Raw genomic sequence first — 17,215 nt, forward strand, 5'->3', positions numbered from 1 at the left:
AATTTCATGAACAGTTGTTGTTTCAGGTTTGCTTGCAGTATTGGGGTTCTTTTTATATTTTTTCCACAGGTTATATAAGATGAATAATTCTAAACTTGCAAAACAAACCCAGAACTGCTGATGCAGTTTCAAATATCTGACACCATTAATTCCCATATGTATAACTCTCACAGCAAAAATACAATGCATAAGTGATGTCTGACAGGCCTGAAAGGGTTTCTTCTTCATAAAATCAGGAAAGATGAGTATCTTCCCTGGGGGATCTTGTGTTCCAGTTGACCACATCACTACATCATACCATCTTTTAGATTTCCAGGGAACAGAGAGAGAAGGGATATAACCTTTTACTAAGTATTTATTGCTACATACAGAAAAACCATCACTCTACAGGAATCTGCATTTCTTTTCTTTTTTTGGGGGGAGGGGAGTGGGGTGGGGTGTTCTAGCATAGATTAAATTTTCTGTTGGAAAACTGTCCAAGCTTGTCAATCTTTACACTATAGATGATCACTGGAGAAATCAGTTTCACAAAGTGATACTGAATGAATTGTGCCATCATATAAAAATTGTTCTGTGCATCAAAAGAATACCAACATTAGTCTCCTATCAAAACTTGAAGTGGAAAAAATTATATTTTCCAAAGGATCTATAATACAGAACTTGAACAGTGAGGGTTTAGGGAATCTTGATATTTAGAAGTTCCAGTTGGGATGAAAACAATCCAAGAAAAATATCTTTATGGCTATTTATACAGAGCTAAATTCAGAAGTGATGAAGAAGTATAACAGAATGTCTTTCTCTGGTCTGTTCGAGGTATATGTATACATACACACACATATATGCATATATATATTAGTGTGTATATATGTTCACTTATACATATATGTAAGTTTCTCTCAGTGTACACACAAAATACTCTTTAGAGATTTCACCACACAGTTCTGCTAAGTCCTAAGCTTTAGAACTTTGTAAGTCAGAGTAATCTCAGTAATTTTTTTCCACCCCAAGAGCTACCTGAAACAAGACTCCAGCCTTGCAAGTTCAAAGATTATTGCAATGCTAGAGATTCAGGATAACAACAGTGGTTCTCATTAAAGTAATGACTCATTAAATTTTCCTTCAGTAAAGGCAGAAGCATACATTTAAGAGTTCGTCAGTCTTCACACTGGATTCTTGAAATAAGAAATAAGTCATAGGAGAGTGGGTGATTAAATTAATAGTATAGCAAAACTATAAAGCATACATTTTTCTTGAGATTTTAAAAATGTTTTTTTAAAAAACATTCTTCTCACAAGAAACTGTTGTGCAGTATGAGAGGTACAATCAAGAGTAGCTGGAAGCTAATACAGGATTCTCTAACCAAGAAAATGCCATTATACAGAAAAACTAAAAGTACCTCTTCCAAGGTGGTGTCAGAAATGCCATAGCCAGTCAGATGGAGGTGATGAAGGCTTTGATCTAAAGCCTGAAAAAGATCTTTAAAAGAGGTCTTTTTTGCCCTTTCTGGAATCACATAGGTCAGCTCAGTCCCACTGTTCTCTTTCAAGAAGGCTTCTGGGATGTGGGTCTGTACCAAAGATGTGACCCGGACAATATGCTTAGGATCCTGGATTTCAAACACAAAGGGCTAGGAGGAAAGAAAAATAACCATACACAAAAAAGTAAATGTTAGCTGAAGTATGGGACTTGACAGTAGAATTCATACAGGAAAATTTCCACTGATGAAACTGTACCAAACCTGGGATGTAGAGGCTACTTCCCAGCAATAAAGAACGGTGAGACAATGCCCTTTTCAGCTAAATATTGAAATACAAAATTTTCAAAGATGCCATTGTGTTCTTCTAAACAATAATAATAATAATAGTAGTAATAATAACAATAACAATACCACCCCCACAAAACAAACAAGAAAGCTGATATAAACATGTTTTGCTGGCTCTCTACTAATCTATATCAGATATTACTTCCTGGCAGGGACATACAGCTCCCTTAGAATATACACAGCTATTACTTGCCAGGCACTATTGAGTTCTGTACTGTACATTTTTAGTATACCTTTTTTATGAGCGTTAGACTGTGTCCCTGGTCATATGTTTCTCTCAGATAAGAGGGAGAGCCACAGCACCTCAGCTGGCCATGCTGCAGAATGGCAATGCGATCACTGAGCACCTCTGCCTCATCAAGATGATGAGTGGTAAAGATCAGTGTGCAACCTGCATCAGAAAGATTGGTACATGTCTACAAGACCTGGTTTCTAAAGAGACATCTTGCTTTCATGAGGGTCCTTTCACCTTAAAGGAACACGTTTCAGGTCCCTTCAAAACATAACTGCAAGATACAAACGAAACCTGCATTCAGATTTATGGTCTGAGTTAGATTAAGGTCTAAACTTGCTTTGGCTTATAGTATACATTGTAATCAGTATTAAGCCATTACAACTTCAAGCTGTTTCAGGAGCTTAAAAGAGTCCTTAGAACCACATAAACGCAGTGTCTGTTTCAATGGATCATTCACCGTGATTTATTACAACTAATTGAGTGCTCACTGTCTGAAGAGTTTGCTTCCCATAATCCGTTTTTAACATTATGGCACTTGAAAAATTAATGTAGCAGACAGACTGACAAGTCTATTTTCATTAGAATTATATATGCATCTATCTACAAATATGTGAAGAATGGGAAATGAAAACCAGCAAATAATCTTGAGAAGCAAACAAAAAAGGAAAAGGTACGAGAAAAAAACTTCAGAATAGATTCAGAACTAAGCTCGGCTGTGAGACTGGGCATCTGTCTGTAGAACAACAGATTATTCTTGTAATCTCACTTGGCTTCTTCAAAGTTTCCCAAGCTCAATTAAATGCTACTTCTGAAATTAATATTTTTAGTTACTGAATAGCAATACTAATAGTCTGACTATCCTGTTTAAATTTACTGAAACAGAATTCCAGAAAGGAAAATAGGCACAAAATTATGTGTAAAAGCTTTGTACCAGCTTTGTACTTCAGAAGAACATCCCAGATATTACGGCGAGAACATGGATCTACTCCACTAGTGGGCTCATCCAGAACAACTGTCTTTGAATTTCCAATAAAGGAGATGGCGATTGACAGCCTCCTTGTCATTCCCCCAGAAAGGGCTCCAACAGGTTTGTACTGATGTTGAGATAAATCCACATCTTCCAGAGCTCTGAAGTAGGAGTACAGAAATGGGACGCGTTTTGAAAAAGTTTTTCCAGCCACGTCATGTCCACCCAGATCAGAACTACTGAAAAGTCAGTGTAAACAGCAAGTGAAAAAACCCACAACCTCTGACTGATTGTATAATCTGGTGACAAAAATGAACAGAAAATAAATGATCTCTTTACCTACAAAGTATAAACACTCATTACCACCTGAAATACAAATTCTGGATAAGTATTGTGCAGGATAGGAACAGATCATTTTGAAATGAAGTCCAATGACATGAATACAAGTTTATCCAAAGATCTCCGCAAACTCTAGATCCTAGCCTCTTAAAGCATGATAAACAGGGTTAGTTTCGTAACTGAAACGCTTCTTTTTTTTGCAGCTACATAAAGAACCTTAAAAAATGCCTGACTTCTTAAGAAATGTGTACTCATTTGAAGTAAATAAGGCAAAGTTGCTGATTTTATTTTGCCTTTTTATTTTTAAATCGTGTTTCTGTGAAGTAAATAGATTATCAGTCTCTAGGTAGAATAATAACATCTAATCCAATTCAATCTAACTCCTGTGTTAAGCACTGGGGGATACCTTACAGACATTGCATATTCAGCCCTTGCCCTCTAAGGATCATGCATCTGAGCTGCCTGTGGAAACACACTCAATAAAGACAGCACTGAAAGACCATATATTTATTTTTCATCACATTGAACATCCAGTCATTGACCTAAAAGCTTTCAGTTGCTATCAGCCTGGCAAGCAAGACATAAAAGACTAAGCTAATCTCCTAGGATTATTTGAGTGAATATCCAGTCTCTAAACCATGTCATTTACCCTGAAAGAATTTTTAATTATTAGGAAAACCGTTTTCTATAATTGTTACAAAGCTATATACCCAGGAAAATTATTCTTAATCTCTTTAAAAGCCATTTTTTTTGCCTAATAAAAACCAAACTTTGTTTCATTGTTTTGCTGCTTTTCTAATTTCTCTGAAGTATTTTAAAGCATTCATTGCCTTTAAAAAAATAAATTTTTCTTAGTAGCAAGGCATGCAGAGTCCTGAGCATTCTTATGTGCCATTAGTATGACAGACTGCTGCTGAAATTACAATTCAGCAGTCTAAATACAATAAAATACAGGATATTATTTTGCATAAATTTTAACAAAACACTAGGTTTGGTTTTTTTGTGTTGTTCTAGAGAGTTGTTTCTGTTGTTTCTGGAGAGAATGCAGTGTCCCACAGCAGAGATTTTCCAGATCAAAATTTTAAAGTAACAGGCTTTTATGATAGCTGCTAAAGGGGAAAGCCACTTTGCCATGAATGTGTCTGCATATTTCTAAGAAGTCCCTAACACTCTTAAGAAGTCCCATCAAGCTGTCATTTACTTCCATTGAAGCATGGAAGTCCCCAGCCCTCCACACAGTCTAGCATGAAGGTAAAAACTATTTATGCTGTCCCACTATTAGAAAAGCATACATTTATTCCTAAAATTCAGAAAGTGCACCATGCTATTAGTGAACATGGTTTCCTAGTAGTTTAATACACATGATGCAAAAACGAAGATCTAGTCCTGTATCAAAGAAGTAGCAGCCTGAAAACACTGGCAAACATTCTCAACCTGACAAGTGACAAATCCTCTGTGGTCGTCTCAGCTCTGGCATGTTTTGCCTATTGGACTATTTGTTTTTAAACCCTTCACTTATTAAACACATTTAGAGTCTGAATCTGACAAAGGAAAATGGTGATGGCCTGTTTTAAAGGATTGTAACAAGCATTGCCTTTACTGATTTTCCAATCTTTCCTCTACTGCAGGTGAGGGAAATACAGGATAATAAATACATAAAGTCAGTATTGACTTATCTGAAAACTCAGGGCGAACACAGCAGTTTACTTTATCTGCCTTTCCAGCAAGGAGTGAGGTAGGGCAGACAGCATGAGGCAGGAACCACTACAGGTGCTATCAGGCTAACCATCGCCTCTTCAGTCAAAACATGATTCTTTGATGGTTCTCTATACAGCTTCTCAAACATGGACAGTTCCACTACAAATACATTCAAGTACTGCTTAGAAACTAGGAAATCTATTTTCAAGGCATTATTTCAGAACATGAAGTGTGATAAAGACTCACGGAAAACCTGAAGTTTCTATTCGCTTCTAGTTGAGATTTTACTTTAGCACTTTCCTGTTTGAGTGTGTTTTGGTGTGGCCTGGATAAATGCCAGGTGCCCACCAAAACCGCTCTATCACTCCCCCTCCTCAACTGGACAGAGGAGAGGAAATATGATGAAAGGCTCATGGATTGAGATAAGGACAGGGAGAGATCACTCAACAATGGCCATCACTAACAAAACAGACTGAATTTGGGGAGAAAAGGAAGTTTAATTCATCACCAATCAAATCAGACTAGGATAGTGAGGAATAAAACTAAATCTTAAAGCACCTTACCCCCACCTCTCCCTTCTTCCTGGGCTCAGCTTCACTCCCGTTTCTCTCCCTCCTCCCCGAAAGCGGCGCAGGGGGACAGGGAATGGGGGTTGCGGTCAGTTCATCACATGTTGTCTCTGCGGCTCCTTCCTCCTCAGGGGGAGGGCTCCTCACACTCTGCCCCTGCTCCAGCGTGAGGTCCCTCTCATGGAGACAGTTCTCCACAAACTGCTCCAATGTGAGTCCTTCCCATGGGCTGCAGCTCTTCACAAACTGCCCCAGCGTGGGTCCTTCCACGGGCTGCAGTTCTTCAGGAACAGGTTGCTCCAGCATGGGTCCCCCACGGTGTCACAAGCCCTGCCAGCAAACCTGCTCCGACGTGGGCTCCTCTTTCCATGGGTCCACAGGTCCTAGCAGGAACCTGCTCCAGCACAGGCTCCCCACGGGGTCACACCTTCCTTCAGGCACCCACCTGCTCCGGCATGGGGTCCCTTCCACAGGCTACAGGTGGGTATATGCTCCACTGTGGACCTCCATGGACAGCAGGGGTACAGCCTGCCTCACCATGTCTTCATCACGAGTAGAAAGGGAAGACTCTCTGCTCCAGCATCTCAAGCACCTCCTCCCCCTCCTTCTTCACTGACCTTGGTATCTGCAGATTCGTTTCTCTCACATCGTCTCACTCCTCTCTCTCGACTGCCATTTCACCACAGTTTATTTTTCTTCCCCTTCTTAAATATGTTATCCCAGAGGTGCTACCACCGTCTCTGATTGGCTTGGCCTTGGCTAGCAGCCGGTCCATCTTAGAGCTGGCTGGCACTGGCTTTATCAGACATGGGGGAAGCTTCTCGCAGCTTCTCACAGAAGCCACACCTATAGTCCCCCACTACCAAAACCTTGCCATGCAAACCCATAACAGAGTGGCTTTCAACAGATACTACTGATTTAGTTGACAGATTTCAAGAAATGAAATGAAAACTTACCCACTGACTTGCTGATTCAACTGCTCCTTTGTCCAGCCAGGTGCCTTCACTGATCCATAAAGCAGCAGATGTTCTCGCACAGTTAGTGTGTTGAACAGGACATCATACTGTGGGCAAACACCGAGCTCTGTCCTGATGGCAGCCAGATCAGTACGTATGTCCTTTCCATTAATAATAATGGTACCAGAGCTTGGTGGATACAGACCAGTCAACAATGATCTGATACAAGAAAAGAAAAAAAATATTTAGCAAGATCATGTGTAATGACTGTATAACACAGCTCACACTTGGATTATCCGAGACAAGTCCTAACATCCTTAGAGCACACCAATTCAGCAAAGCACAGTTACAGAAACACCATTAATGTTTTGAGTTTTGTTTTTTTGGTTTTTTTTTAAAAGAAAAAAACCTAAGATCTCAACAGTCCTTCATTTCCTTACTTCCAGAACAAAGTCCATTTTCCCCCAAACATAACAGATCTTTGTTTCCTTTTTCATGTGTATTCTATCTGAGGAATAATTCCTAATTGGGTCCCATTCTGCATCACTAGTTTTATTAAAGCTGATCATAGTTAACATAAAGATTGAAATACATTAATTGAGACATTTTTAACTGTCATTTTCAATTTGTTAATTTTGCAGTCCCTTGCAACCTCTAGGAACAAAGCACAAAACCCCACAAAGCTGCATGCTCTGTACGTGATAGCAGTACACGTGGGATGTCAGAAAAGCACACTTTCCTAAGATGCGTTCAATTCCACAATTAGGCATGCCGAGCTCCTACTTAAGCTGCTCCTGAGCTATTACACCATGGTTTCAGCGTCATGGAGGGCCCATTTCTCTATTCATGACATTGCTTTTGCTGTAGATATAGCCTTCACTTTCCATGTGCTTTAGGGAGTTTATTAAATATTTATTTAGAAAAAAAAATGCATAGGAAAGGGTTCATGAACATTTTGAAGTGAGAAAGCATAGCAGAGATCAGAGCAGAGTGTAATAGCATTAAATGGCAGACTTACATAACGGTTGTCTTGCCAGCCCCATTAGGTCCCAAGAGTGCCGTTATCTGACCTCTACGGAACGTGATGCTGAGATCTTTAACAGCAGCCTTCTGGCCATCCACATGCTCTTTGGTGAGGGACAGCAGCACAACACCAATGGTGGCTTCTTCGTCACAAGGGCCTTTCCAGCTTGGAGGTTCTGGGTCTGTATGGTGAAGAGCAGCAGATCAAGAGGTTTGCTGATTCTAACCATATACTTGTGTGTGTGTGTATAGGGAATAACAAATTGACTTAATCCTTTTTGCCATTTACCAAAGCCTGCAACAGATGTTCAGATGTTCCAAACTGATATAAGCTCCACTGAAATCAAAGATACTATGCCAGTTAATATTTGCTCAGAATTTGGCCTGTTCACAGTCATCAAAAAGCAACCTAAAACAGTTGTGCCAAGTTGTGTGCATGTCCACATATGCCTCCATACTGTATAAAATACCTGCTATATTTTAGTTCTAGTAGAAAAAAATACTCATAATGATGTTGCTTGAATCACTGTTTTTTAAGCCTGTAAGTATGAGAAAAGTCTCACTGTGTGAATTACTCCATATATGCCATCCAGTTTCAGGCACATAACATTAACACAGAATTAACAGGCACAGCCAGATAATACTCTTAATTCCCTCAGTCAATAAAGTGAAGCGGATCTCTTTGTAATACGATTCAGAGCAGCAGCCTAGTCTAAACATAATTCAAGGTCCTCTATGTAAGCAGACACCCAGCATTTTCTAACTGTGATGTAACGACCCCAGCAAACTGAGATGATCATATGACACAAATAAAGTTGACTTCGTTTCTATGTCAGGAGGAAAGGTTGGCACTAGTTACCAAAAATGAGCACAGTCAATCACCAGCCCCATAAATATTTTATTAACGTGTAATATTTTATTGACTCACTACAACTGAGAAATCTGGCAGTGGGATACTTTTTTCTTTTTAAAAAAAGGTGACCCAAATTGGAATGTTAGTCCAAATAAACAGAAACTGGTATGGATGAGAATTATGAGAAGAAAGAATTATTTTTTTAATAGTTATTTTATATATCAAAAAATGTAAATTATACATATAATAGATACAAGTTACATTTATATTTATGTAATTGTTTTATATATAATGAACTAAAATATTGAAATATTACAAAAAGAAAGAATTAAGCTTTATATAGAATACATAAAATTATATTAATAAAATTATAAATAATTATATAATTATTTCAAGGATTGGTTTGTTCAAGCTGTGAATGATTTCACAATCAATTTTAAGTTTAGAAAGTACTGGTTTCTTTGTAAACTTAAAACTCTGTTTAAAACTCTTAAAACTCTTTCTTAAAACTCTTTCTAAACTTTGGTTTCTTTCTCTTGCTGGGCCCTGCACTTCAGTCACAACAATCCCATGCAACGCTACAGTTTGGGGATGAGTGGCTGGAAAGCTTCCCGGTGGAAAAAGAACTTGGGGTGTTGGTCGACAGTCGGCTGAACATGAGCCAGCAGTGTCCCCAGGTGGCCAAGAAGGCCAAAGGCATCCTGGCTTGTATCAGGAATAGTGTGGCCAGCAGGAGCAGGGAGATGATCGTGCCCTTGTACTCGGCACTTGGTGAAGCCACACCTCAAATACTGTGTTCAGTTTTAGTCCCCTCACTTCAGGCAAGACATTGAGTTGCTGGAGCATGTCTAGAGAAGGGCAATAAGGTTGGTTAGGGGTCTGGAGAACAAGTCTTATGAGGAGCGGCGGAAGGAACTGGGGCTGTTTAGTCTGGAGAAAAGGAGGCTGAGGGGGGACCTAATTGCTGTCTAGAACTACCTGAAAGGAAGCTGTAGTGAGGTGGGAGTTGGTCTCTTCTCCCAACTAACCAGCGAGAGGACGAGAGGCAATGGCCTCAAGCTGCATCAGGGGAGGTTCAGATTAGATACTAGGAAAAAATTATTTACTGAAAGAGTGGTCAGGCATTGGACCAGGCTGCCAAGGGAGGTGGCTGAGTCCCCATCCCTGGAGGTGTTTAAAAAACGAGTAGATGTGGCACTTCAGGATATGGTTTAGTAGGAATGGTGGTGTTGGGTGGATGGTTGGACTCGATGATCTTAGAGGTCTTTTCCAACCTATGATTCTGTGATTCTATTCTATGATTCTATGAACTTTTGTCAGAACCTTGAGGTTACCTTCCAGCAAGACACTACCAGCAGCTATGACATTTCTGAGGTCTTTCTACCCAAGAACCTCTATTCCAGTTAGTTTCTCTGTCTTTTGGTCTGGAGACTAAAACCACGAAACACAATTCATGTCCTTTCCACTGCTTCCTAAATTTGCAAGTACATCCTGGAACTGAACAAAAACCTTATAGTACAGAGTGAGCTTCACACAACGTATCTCAGGTAAAATTAAGGGGAAGAGGTCCAAATTTCTCGCAAGCAGTAAACTGATCACCCTAGGACTTCTCCTAAAAGAAGTTCCAAGTAGGTATTCAGCACCCAGGTCTCTGCCAGCCCTACTCCAGTTGTAGTTTCAGCTTGTAGGACCTACACACCAGCCCTTCACTGACACACCTCTGATTTTGTGGCCAGCAGGTCGAGGGATGTGATTTTGCCCCTCTGCTCTGCTCAGACCTCATCTGGACTGCTGCGGCCAGCTCTGGAGCCCTCAGCACAAGAAAGACATGGAGCTGTTGGAGCAGGTCCAGAGGAGGGCCACAAAAATGATTGGAGGGATGGAACACCTCTCCTGTGAAAACAGGCTGAGAGAGCTGGGGTTGTTCAGCCTGGAGAAGAGAAGACTCCAGCGAAACCTTATTGCAGCCTTTCAGTGGTTAAAGTGGGCTTTTAAGAAAGATGGGGACAGATTTTTCAGCAAGGCCTGTTGTGACAGGAAAAGGGAAAATGGTTTCAAACTAAGGGAGGGTAGATTTAGACTAGAAACAGGGAAACTGGAACGGGTTGCCCAGAGAAGTAATGGAGGCCCCATTCCTGGAAACACTCAAGGTCAGGTTGGACGGGGCTCTGACAAGCCTGTTCTAGTTAAAGACATCCCTGCTCACTACAGAGGGATTGGACTAGATGACCTCTAAAGGTCCCTTCCAATCCAAACTATTCTGCAATTCTATGATTTCCAAAGTGATTTCCACCCCCACCACACCAACCCTTATTTGGCCTATACGGAACAAACGCAGAAATCACCCAGGAGCAAGTCACTTTGCAGTTCCAAGCAAATTACCCATGAATGCATTTATCCCATTATCAGTACAATGACACCCAGCTCTTATGAAAGACAGCAAGTTCCTTTGCATGCATGGCAGTGTTAGAGTTCACACACAGGCAATTTGCTGCTAAGCACGTGACATGCATCAGTTTCAGCAGAGGAGAAGCGGGATGAACAGATCCACAGCTGTAGGCAATCGCTTGGATGGCTTGAGCCAGAGACCATGCTAGTAATTTTTCAGGCAGAGGAGAGATTTTTTGTTCGCCTTCCACAGAGGATGTGAAGAACTCAAGTGGAAACACTGAAGAAATTAATTTTAAGGACCAAAGACAATTATTTCAATAAAATGGAATTGTTCGAAATGCAGAAAACCAGACAAAATTCATACTGATAGTTCTCCCACAAATGTTTAAATGAACTTCAAGATATTTTGAAGCTTGCCCTGCTCTAGGAAACACCAATACATAGAACTGCTGAGTTGTTCAGCTTCTTCACCTATGCTACAGATGACTGGATCATTTCCAAGCTACTGTAACTTCCAAAAAACCACAACAACCCATCATGTTGTTCTAAGGCCCAGGAGGGAATGCAGGTGAGGATGACTTGCTCATTTCATTCACAAACATAAATGAAATGTGAGAAAGTCCTTAAAGAGATTAAGCAAGTGAACAAAGAAATAGAAGAACAGTAAAAGTATCTGGAGGCAGAGTAAGAATTAGTTACAATAACAGTATCTTTTTAAACAAAAGGCTAAGAAGCAGAGACAGAAAGAACAACGATTACAGAAGAGGAAAGTAAGAAATAGAAGGGAAAGAAATGAACAAACTTAATTCTTCCACTAAAACAAGAAGTAAATAAAAACAGCAGAGGAGGAGGAGAAAGAAAATCAAACCACAGGGGAAAAAAAAACAAACAAGGTTAATAAAGCATAATACTTTCCACATTCAGTAAGAGTTTGAAAGGGCTCAAGCAGCTTTAGAAGATGTTAACAAAGCACAAAAGATATACACAGGGACAGGATGAACCCAAGCGATACTTCTTTTACATTTTTTAAAGTTTGTTTTAAATATTTGTGTTTAATACTTTTACTTGAACAATTCAAGCATTACAGGTGACAGCACAATTAACGATTAGTATGTAATGTTCATAGTATGCACTATAAAATGGGGGAGAGAAAGGGACAAGATCTAAACATATAATATAGGAACAAGCAATGATAAAAGCTGATTGATCAAAATTAGCACATCATTCAGAAAAGCATTGTTATTAAAATTCTATTATGACTACAAACCTTTTTCTTGGAAATTTTCATTGAAGTAAAACATATTAGAATTCAGACAATCTCTCTTCCTCCTCTCTGTACCATACAGGTTCTTCCAGTAGGAAACAGTAAAGGGAAAGTACCATCCATTCTTTAATCCATATTTTCCTAGATGATAATTAAGAAAGAAACTGTTGCATAATTTATAGTCATTTCATATTTGTTAGTAGACTACTAACATCCTATAATTTCTTATGAAGAGCTGTTTAGACCAGTTAATTAGCTCAAACTCTTAGCTGTACTTAAACCTTCATAAAGAGCAAAAAAGTCATTCGGTCATAACACTAGGCCCTGACATAAAAAAACCAGTCCTTGGTGATACTATGCTTTACCCTATCTCCAAATCAGCTTTAAAGTGTAACAGAATCATAGACTTAACAATATGTAGCCACAGCCTAACATAACCTCATAACCTAGAGGAAAGAAAGTGCATGAAATAGTCTGCCAAGGCAAACAGTCTTATTTTTGATTATAACAATAATCCATTCCACCAATCATTAAAGATTATTCTTCCATTACTATCTGCTCAATTTAAATAAATCAGACAGCATAAGAAACATTCATCGTAGCACACAAACAGAAAGGGAAAAAATTGTGTTCCTACACACAATCTAAACTTTGGCTTTGACGGAGCTTTCCAGGTTTCACTTACCAATAACAAAATACACTCTCTGCATGTTTGGAGTTGCACTTCATTGACAATGAAGGGCAAGTGTCAATTTAAGCTAAAATTTGTAAAATTCAATTGCAAACACCTATCTCTCACGGCAAAATTCATGTTTTCTTTTTATACTGTTAAAACAAATACAGAGTAGCTGGAAGAACAGGTGACATGCAAATCAGAGGAAAGATAAATTACAAAAAGCTAGTGAGGCGTTAGGCTACAATTAACAGTGCATCAACCAACTCAACAATATCATAAAACTTGGTTAATGAAAAAAAAAACCCACTACTTTCTGAAAGTAAACTTGAAAGTTAGATTGTGCATTGGACTGTGGACTGACCAGAAGCAAGATACAGTTACCAGGCCAATTAAACTCTTTGTGATCTGACAATGTGTTGTCATTCATGGGTTTCGGTCCAAGTACTACCTCAGAAGATTCATCATTATCACAGGAAGATTTGCTACTAGACAGAGCTCTATTACTCTGAAGTACCAACAAATTCTGAAGTCCTTCAAATATTAGTCCTCCTCGTAAGCAAACAAAAGATATTTCATGCCTGGCCACAAATTCTAGTCCATGTTGTTGGCGCTACTCAATATTTGTATACATAGGAAGACTTTCTTAACCAGTCCCTAAAGGCAATCAGACAGTTCTGCAAATCAAAATCTCATCTGAGAAAAAGCTATATTTTTCGTTTATTTGCATACAATGAGGAAAGCCAAATCTATCCCCTCTATTCAACAGCTTCTTCAAAAACATGAAATAAGAACAACTCCATGATCTTACCAGGAATAATATTGCTGAAATACCAGCCACCTATAAGATATAAAATAGAGTCAAAGAACATCATCCAACACATCCATCCAAAGGTCATGTATCCTCCTTGTGCCATTGACTGGTGCACATTATTCCACTGAATTCCTGGTAGTAATAGTAATAATTGTAGTAATAATGATTTTAAAAGGTCAAAGCTAAATCAGTACAGCATTAAAGATCACAAACATATCAACACCACACACTTCTGGGTATTTAAGCACTGACAGAAAATAGACTGTAGTTAATAACAGTAATTTTAATGAGCAGAAATGAATTGCTGTGCCTCTACAAGTCTCTGTTTAGAACAGCAGGTGACTGCTTCTGGGAAAAGGTAGAGAAGCTGTTGTATAAAGGGCTATTTATGAAGTTTTAACTGGCCCTTAATTTGGCAAAAGAAAAAGAACTACGACTCTGAAAAAATGGGGCTCTGACCTCTTCAAAGCATCAGGCTTTATGCCGTTCTGCCGATATTATAAAGAAATGAGCTACAAAAAGTTTAATGTAATTTCTGTAATGCTAAATCTAAAAACTCAAATCTGTGAATTCTAACAAAGAAGCAAGTTTTTGTGTGCATGGACTGTATTCAGAGGTAAACTGGAACAACAAACTCACTAGATAATTGCTTCATAAAATTACTAAATTGCAGAAGACATGAAAGAAAGAAAGAAGGTGCAAAACAGTAATACTACAGAAAGCTACCATATTGTTAAATAGGAAACAAAAGTAACCAAATTGTAGCTTTACAAAAAGTATTTCATTTTTTTCTGTAATGTTTTGTGTGCAGTAGAATGGGTCATTATATTGTTTCTACAATTCTTTTTCTAAGATTGTCAAGAAAAGCAGTTTTTCCACAAAGCACATCTTGCCCTTCTTCAGTAAAGATAAGTCATTTTGATGAAGCGTCAGGTGGGAAATTTAAGTAATATTTTCTGCAGCTGTCTCGTCCACTCTTACCAACCTTTGTGTCATTATGATACCTTTTCAATGCCTAGTGGCTTGAAACATCCACTGTCATCAATATCGATCTTGCTGTAGTAGACAAAAAAGGGATTACATCCCTTTATATATTTAGATTCATAAATGCATATCCTTTGCAGACATTTATCAATCAAGGACCTAGGCACTCACTTCTTACTTTTCTAAAACTTCAGCACCAATACAGGCAGCTCATAGTTTGGGTATAGTAGGGATCACCAAGTTAAAACATGTAGCAACCTGTTAGAAGATTTAGGCAGTTTCCAAACATTTTCGTCTTCCTAATATTTAAACATATTAGGGTTTTCTCATGATTTCTGGACCTGCACAGTAGCTCAGTGGGGATTTCACCAGCTGCCTCCAAGCTTGCAGAGGCAAGCTGCTACCCAGGCTGAGCAGGAACAGGGTCACATAGGAAAAACACACAAAATACAAAGTAAAGGTAATTTTTTTCTTACTTTCCAACGTATAACAGTTAAATATTCATTCTTGCATTGTGTTGAAAGTGAATAACAATGTTCTTTTCTGTATGCTATTGTTTTTATAAACCTCCATTGTGTTCTGTACTAGTGCATGTGCAAACCCAGACATGTCTACCAAGCTCAAGAGTAGTCCAACCCAATGAATAGGAAGCCAGGTGAAAATGAGGAGACCCGCATGGAAGAACAATGAGCTCCTGGCCAAACTCGAACATGAAAAGGAAGCATACAGGGGGTGGAAGCAAGGATGGATAACCTGTGAGGAATACAGAAATGGTGGAACTGCGAAAGCTAAAGCCTAAATGGAATTGAATCTGGCCAGGGATGTCAAAGACAATGAGAAGGGCTTCTCTAAGCACACAGGTGACAAAAGGAAGACTAGGGAAAACGTGAGCCCAATGAGACAGAGGACCTGGTTACACAGGATGTGGAAAAGGTTCAGGTACTGAATACCACCTTTGCCTCAGTCTTTACATGCAGGTCTGGTCTTCAGAAATTGCAGGTAGCAAAGACCAAGTGAAAAGTCTGGAGCAAGAATGATGTACCTTTGGTGGAAGACGATCAGGTCCGGAAATACTTTTTCTAAATGCACGTACATAAGTCCATGGGCCCTGATGGGATGCACTCACAAGCACTGAGGGAGCTGGCAGATGTCATTGCAAGGCCACTGTCTCATAGACTCTTACACAGTCTTTGATCAAAGACTCTCACATAGTCTTTGATCGACCATGGTAATTGGGAGAAGTGCCCAAAAACTGGAAGAAAGCAAATATCACTTTTATCTTCAAGAATGAGGATCCAAGGAACTATAGGCCAGTCAGCCTTGTCTTGATCCCTGAAAAGATGATGGATCAGCTAATCCTGAAAATCACTTCCAGGCACATGAAGGACAAGAATATCAGCAGGAGTAGTCAGCACAGATTCCAAGAGGAAGTCATGCTTGAACTTGATTAAACTTCTACGATGAAAGGACTGGCCTGGTAGATGAGGGGAGACCAGTGGGTCTTGTCTACCTGGACTTCAGCAAGGCTTCTGATACTGTCTCATGTAAGATCCTCCTGAGAAAGCTAAGGAAGTATGGGCTGGAGAAGTAAACAGTGAGCTGGACTACAAACTGGCTGAATGGCCAGGCCCAGAGTGTTGTGATCAGTGGCACGAAGTCTAGTTGTAATCCAGTAACTGGTAGTGTACCCCAGGGGCCAATACTGAGCCCGATCCTGTTTAACATCTCCATTAATGACCTGCAGGATGGGGCAGAGGGTACACTTAGCAAGCTTACTGATGACACAAAACTGGGAGGAGAGGCTGATATGCCAGAGTGTCATGCTGCCACCCAGAGAGGCCTGAATAGGCTGGCGAAACAGGCTGACAGGAACCTCATAAAGTTTAACAAGAGAGAAGTCCTACACCTGTTAAGGAACAATCCCATGTACCAATACATGGCATCCGGTTGTATGGGAGCTTTGCAGAAAAGGACCTGGGGGTCCTAGTGGACACCATGTTGAACATGAGCCAGCAATGTGCCCTTGCCACGAAGAAAGTTGATGATGTCCTGGGCTTCCTTAGGCAAAGCATTGCCTGCGTGTAGAGGGAGGTGATCCTTCCCCTTTATTCAGAACCGGTGAGGCCACACCTGGAGTACTGCATCCAGTTCTGGGCTCCTTGGTACAAGAGAGGCATGGAGGTACTACAGAGAGTCCAGCAAGGGGCCACAGAAATGATTATGGGACTGGAGCACCTCTCCTACAATGAAAGGCTGAAAGAGCTAGGACTGTTTAGCCTGGAGAAGAAAAGACTCAAGGGGGAGCTTAAGAATGTGCATAAATACATGAAAGAAGGGTGCAAAGAAGACAGGGCGAGGCTCTTCTCAGTGGTGCGCAGCAGCAGGACAAGAGGCAAAGGGCACCAAGTGGAACACAGGAGGTTCCCTCTGAACACCAGGAAACAAGTTTTCACTGTGAAAGTGACCGAGCATTAGCACAGATTGCCCAGAAAGGCTGTGGAGTCTCCAGACTTGGAGATATTCCAAAGCTGTCTGGACATGGTCCCAAGCAACCAGCTCTAGGTGACCCTACTTGAGCAGCAGTGGTGGACTCGTCCTCCAGAGGGCCCTTCCAGCATCAACCATTT

The 17,215-nt window shown here is 40.0% G+C and overlaps 1 protein-coding gene across 1 annotated transcript in view; it reads right to left on the reverse strand.

Annotated features, from left to right (window-relative positions):
• Window positions 1–17,215, reverse strand: part of ABCA13 (ATP binding cassette subfamily A member 13) — a 228,576-nt gene that overhangs the window by 111,641 nt on the left and 99,720 nt on the right. Inside the window, 7 exon segments of the mRNA XM_075415298.1 lie at window positions 1,397–1,627; window positions 2,056–2,213; window positions 2,989–3,185; window positions 6,587–6,805; window positions 7,605–7,791; window positions 12,121–12,258; window positions 13,602–13,736. Of these exon segments, the coding sequence (XP_075271413.1) occupies window positions 1,397–1,627; window positions 2,056–2,213; window positions 2,989–3,185; window positions 6,587–6,805; window positions 7,605–7,791; window positions 12,121–12,258; window positions 13,602–13,736 (1,265 nt within the window).

This window comes from Opisthocomus hoazin, chromosome 3 (genome assembly GCF_030867145.1).
Source record: "Opisthocomus hoazin isolate bOpiHoa1 chromosome 3, bOpiHoa1.hap1, whole genome shotgun sequence".
Taxonomy (NCBI): Eukaryota; Metazoa; Chordata; class Aves; order Opisthocomiformes; family Opisthocomidae; genus Opisthocomus; species Opisthocomus hoazin.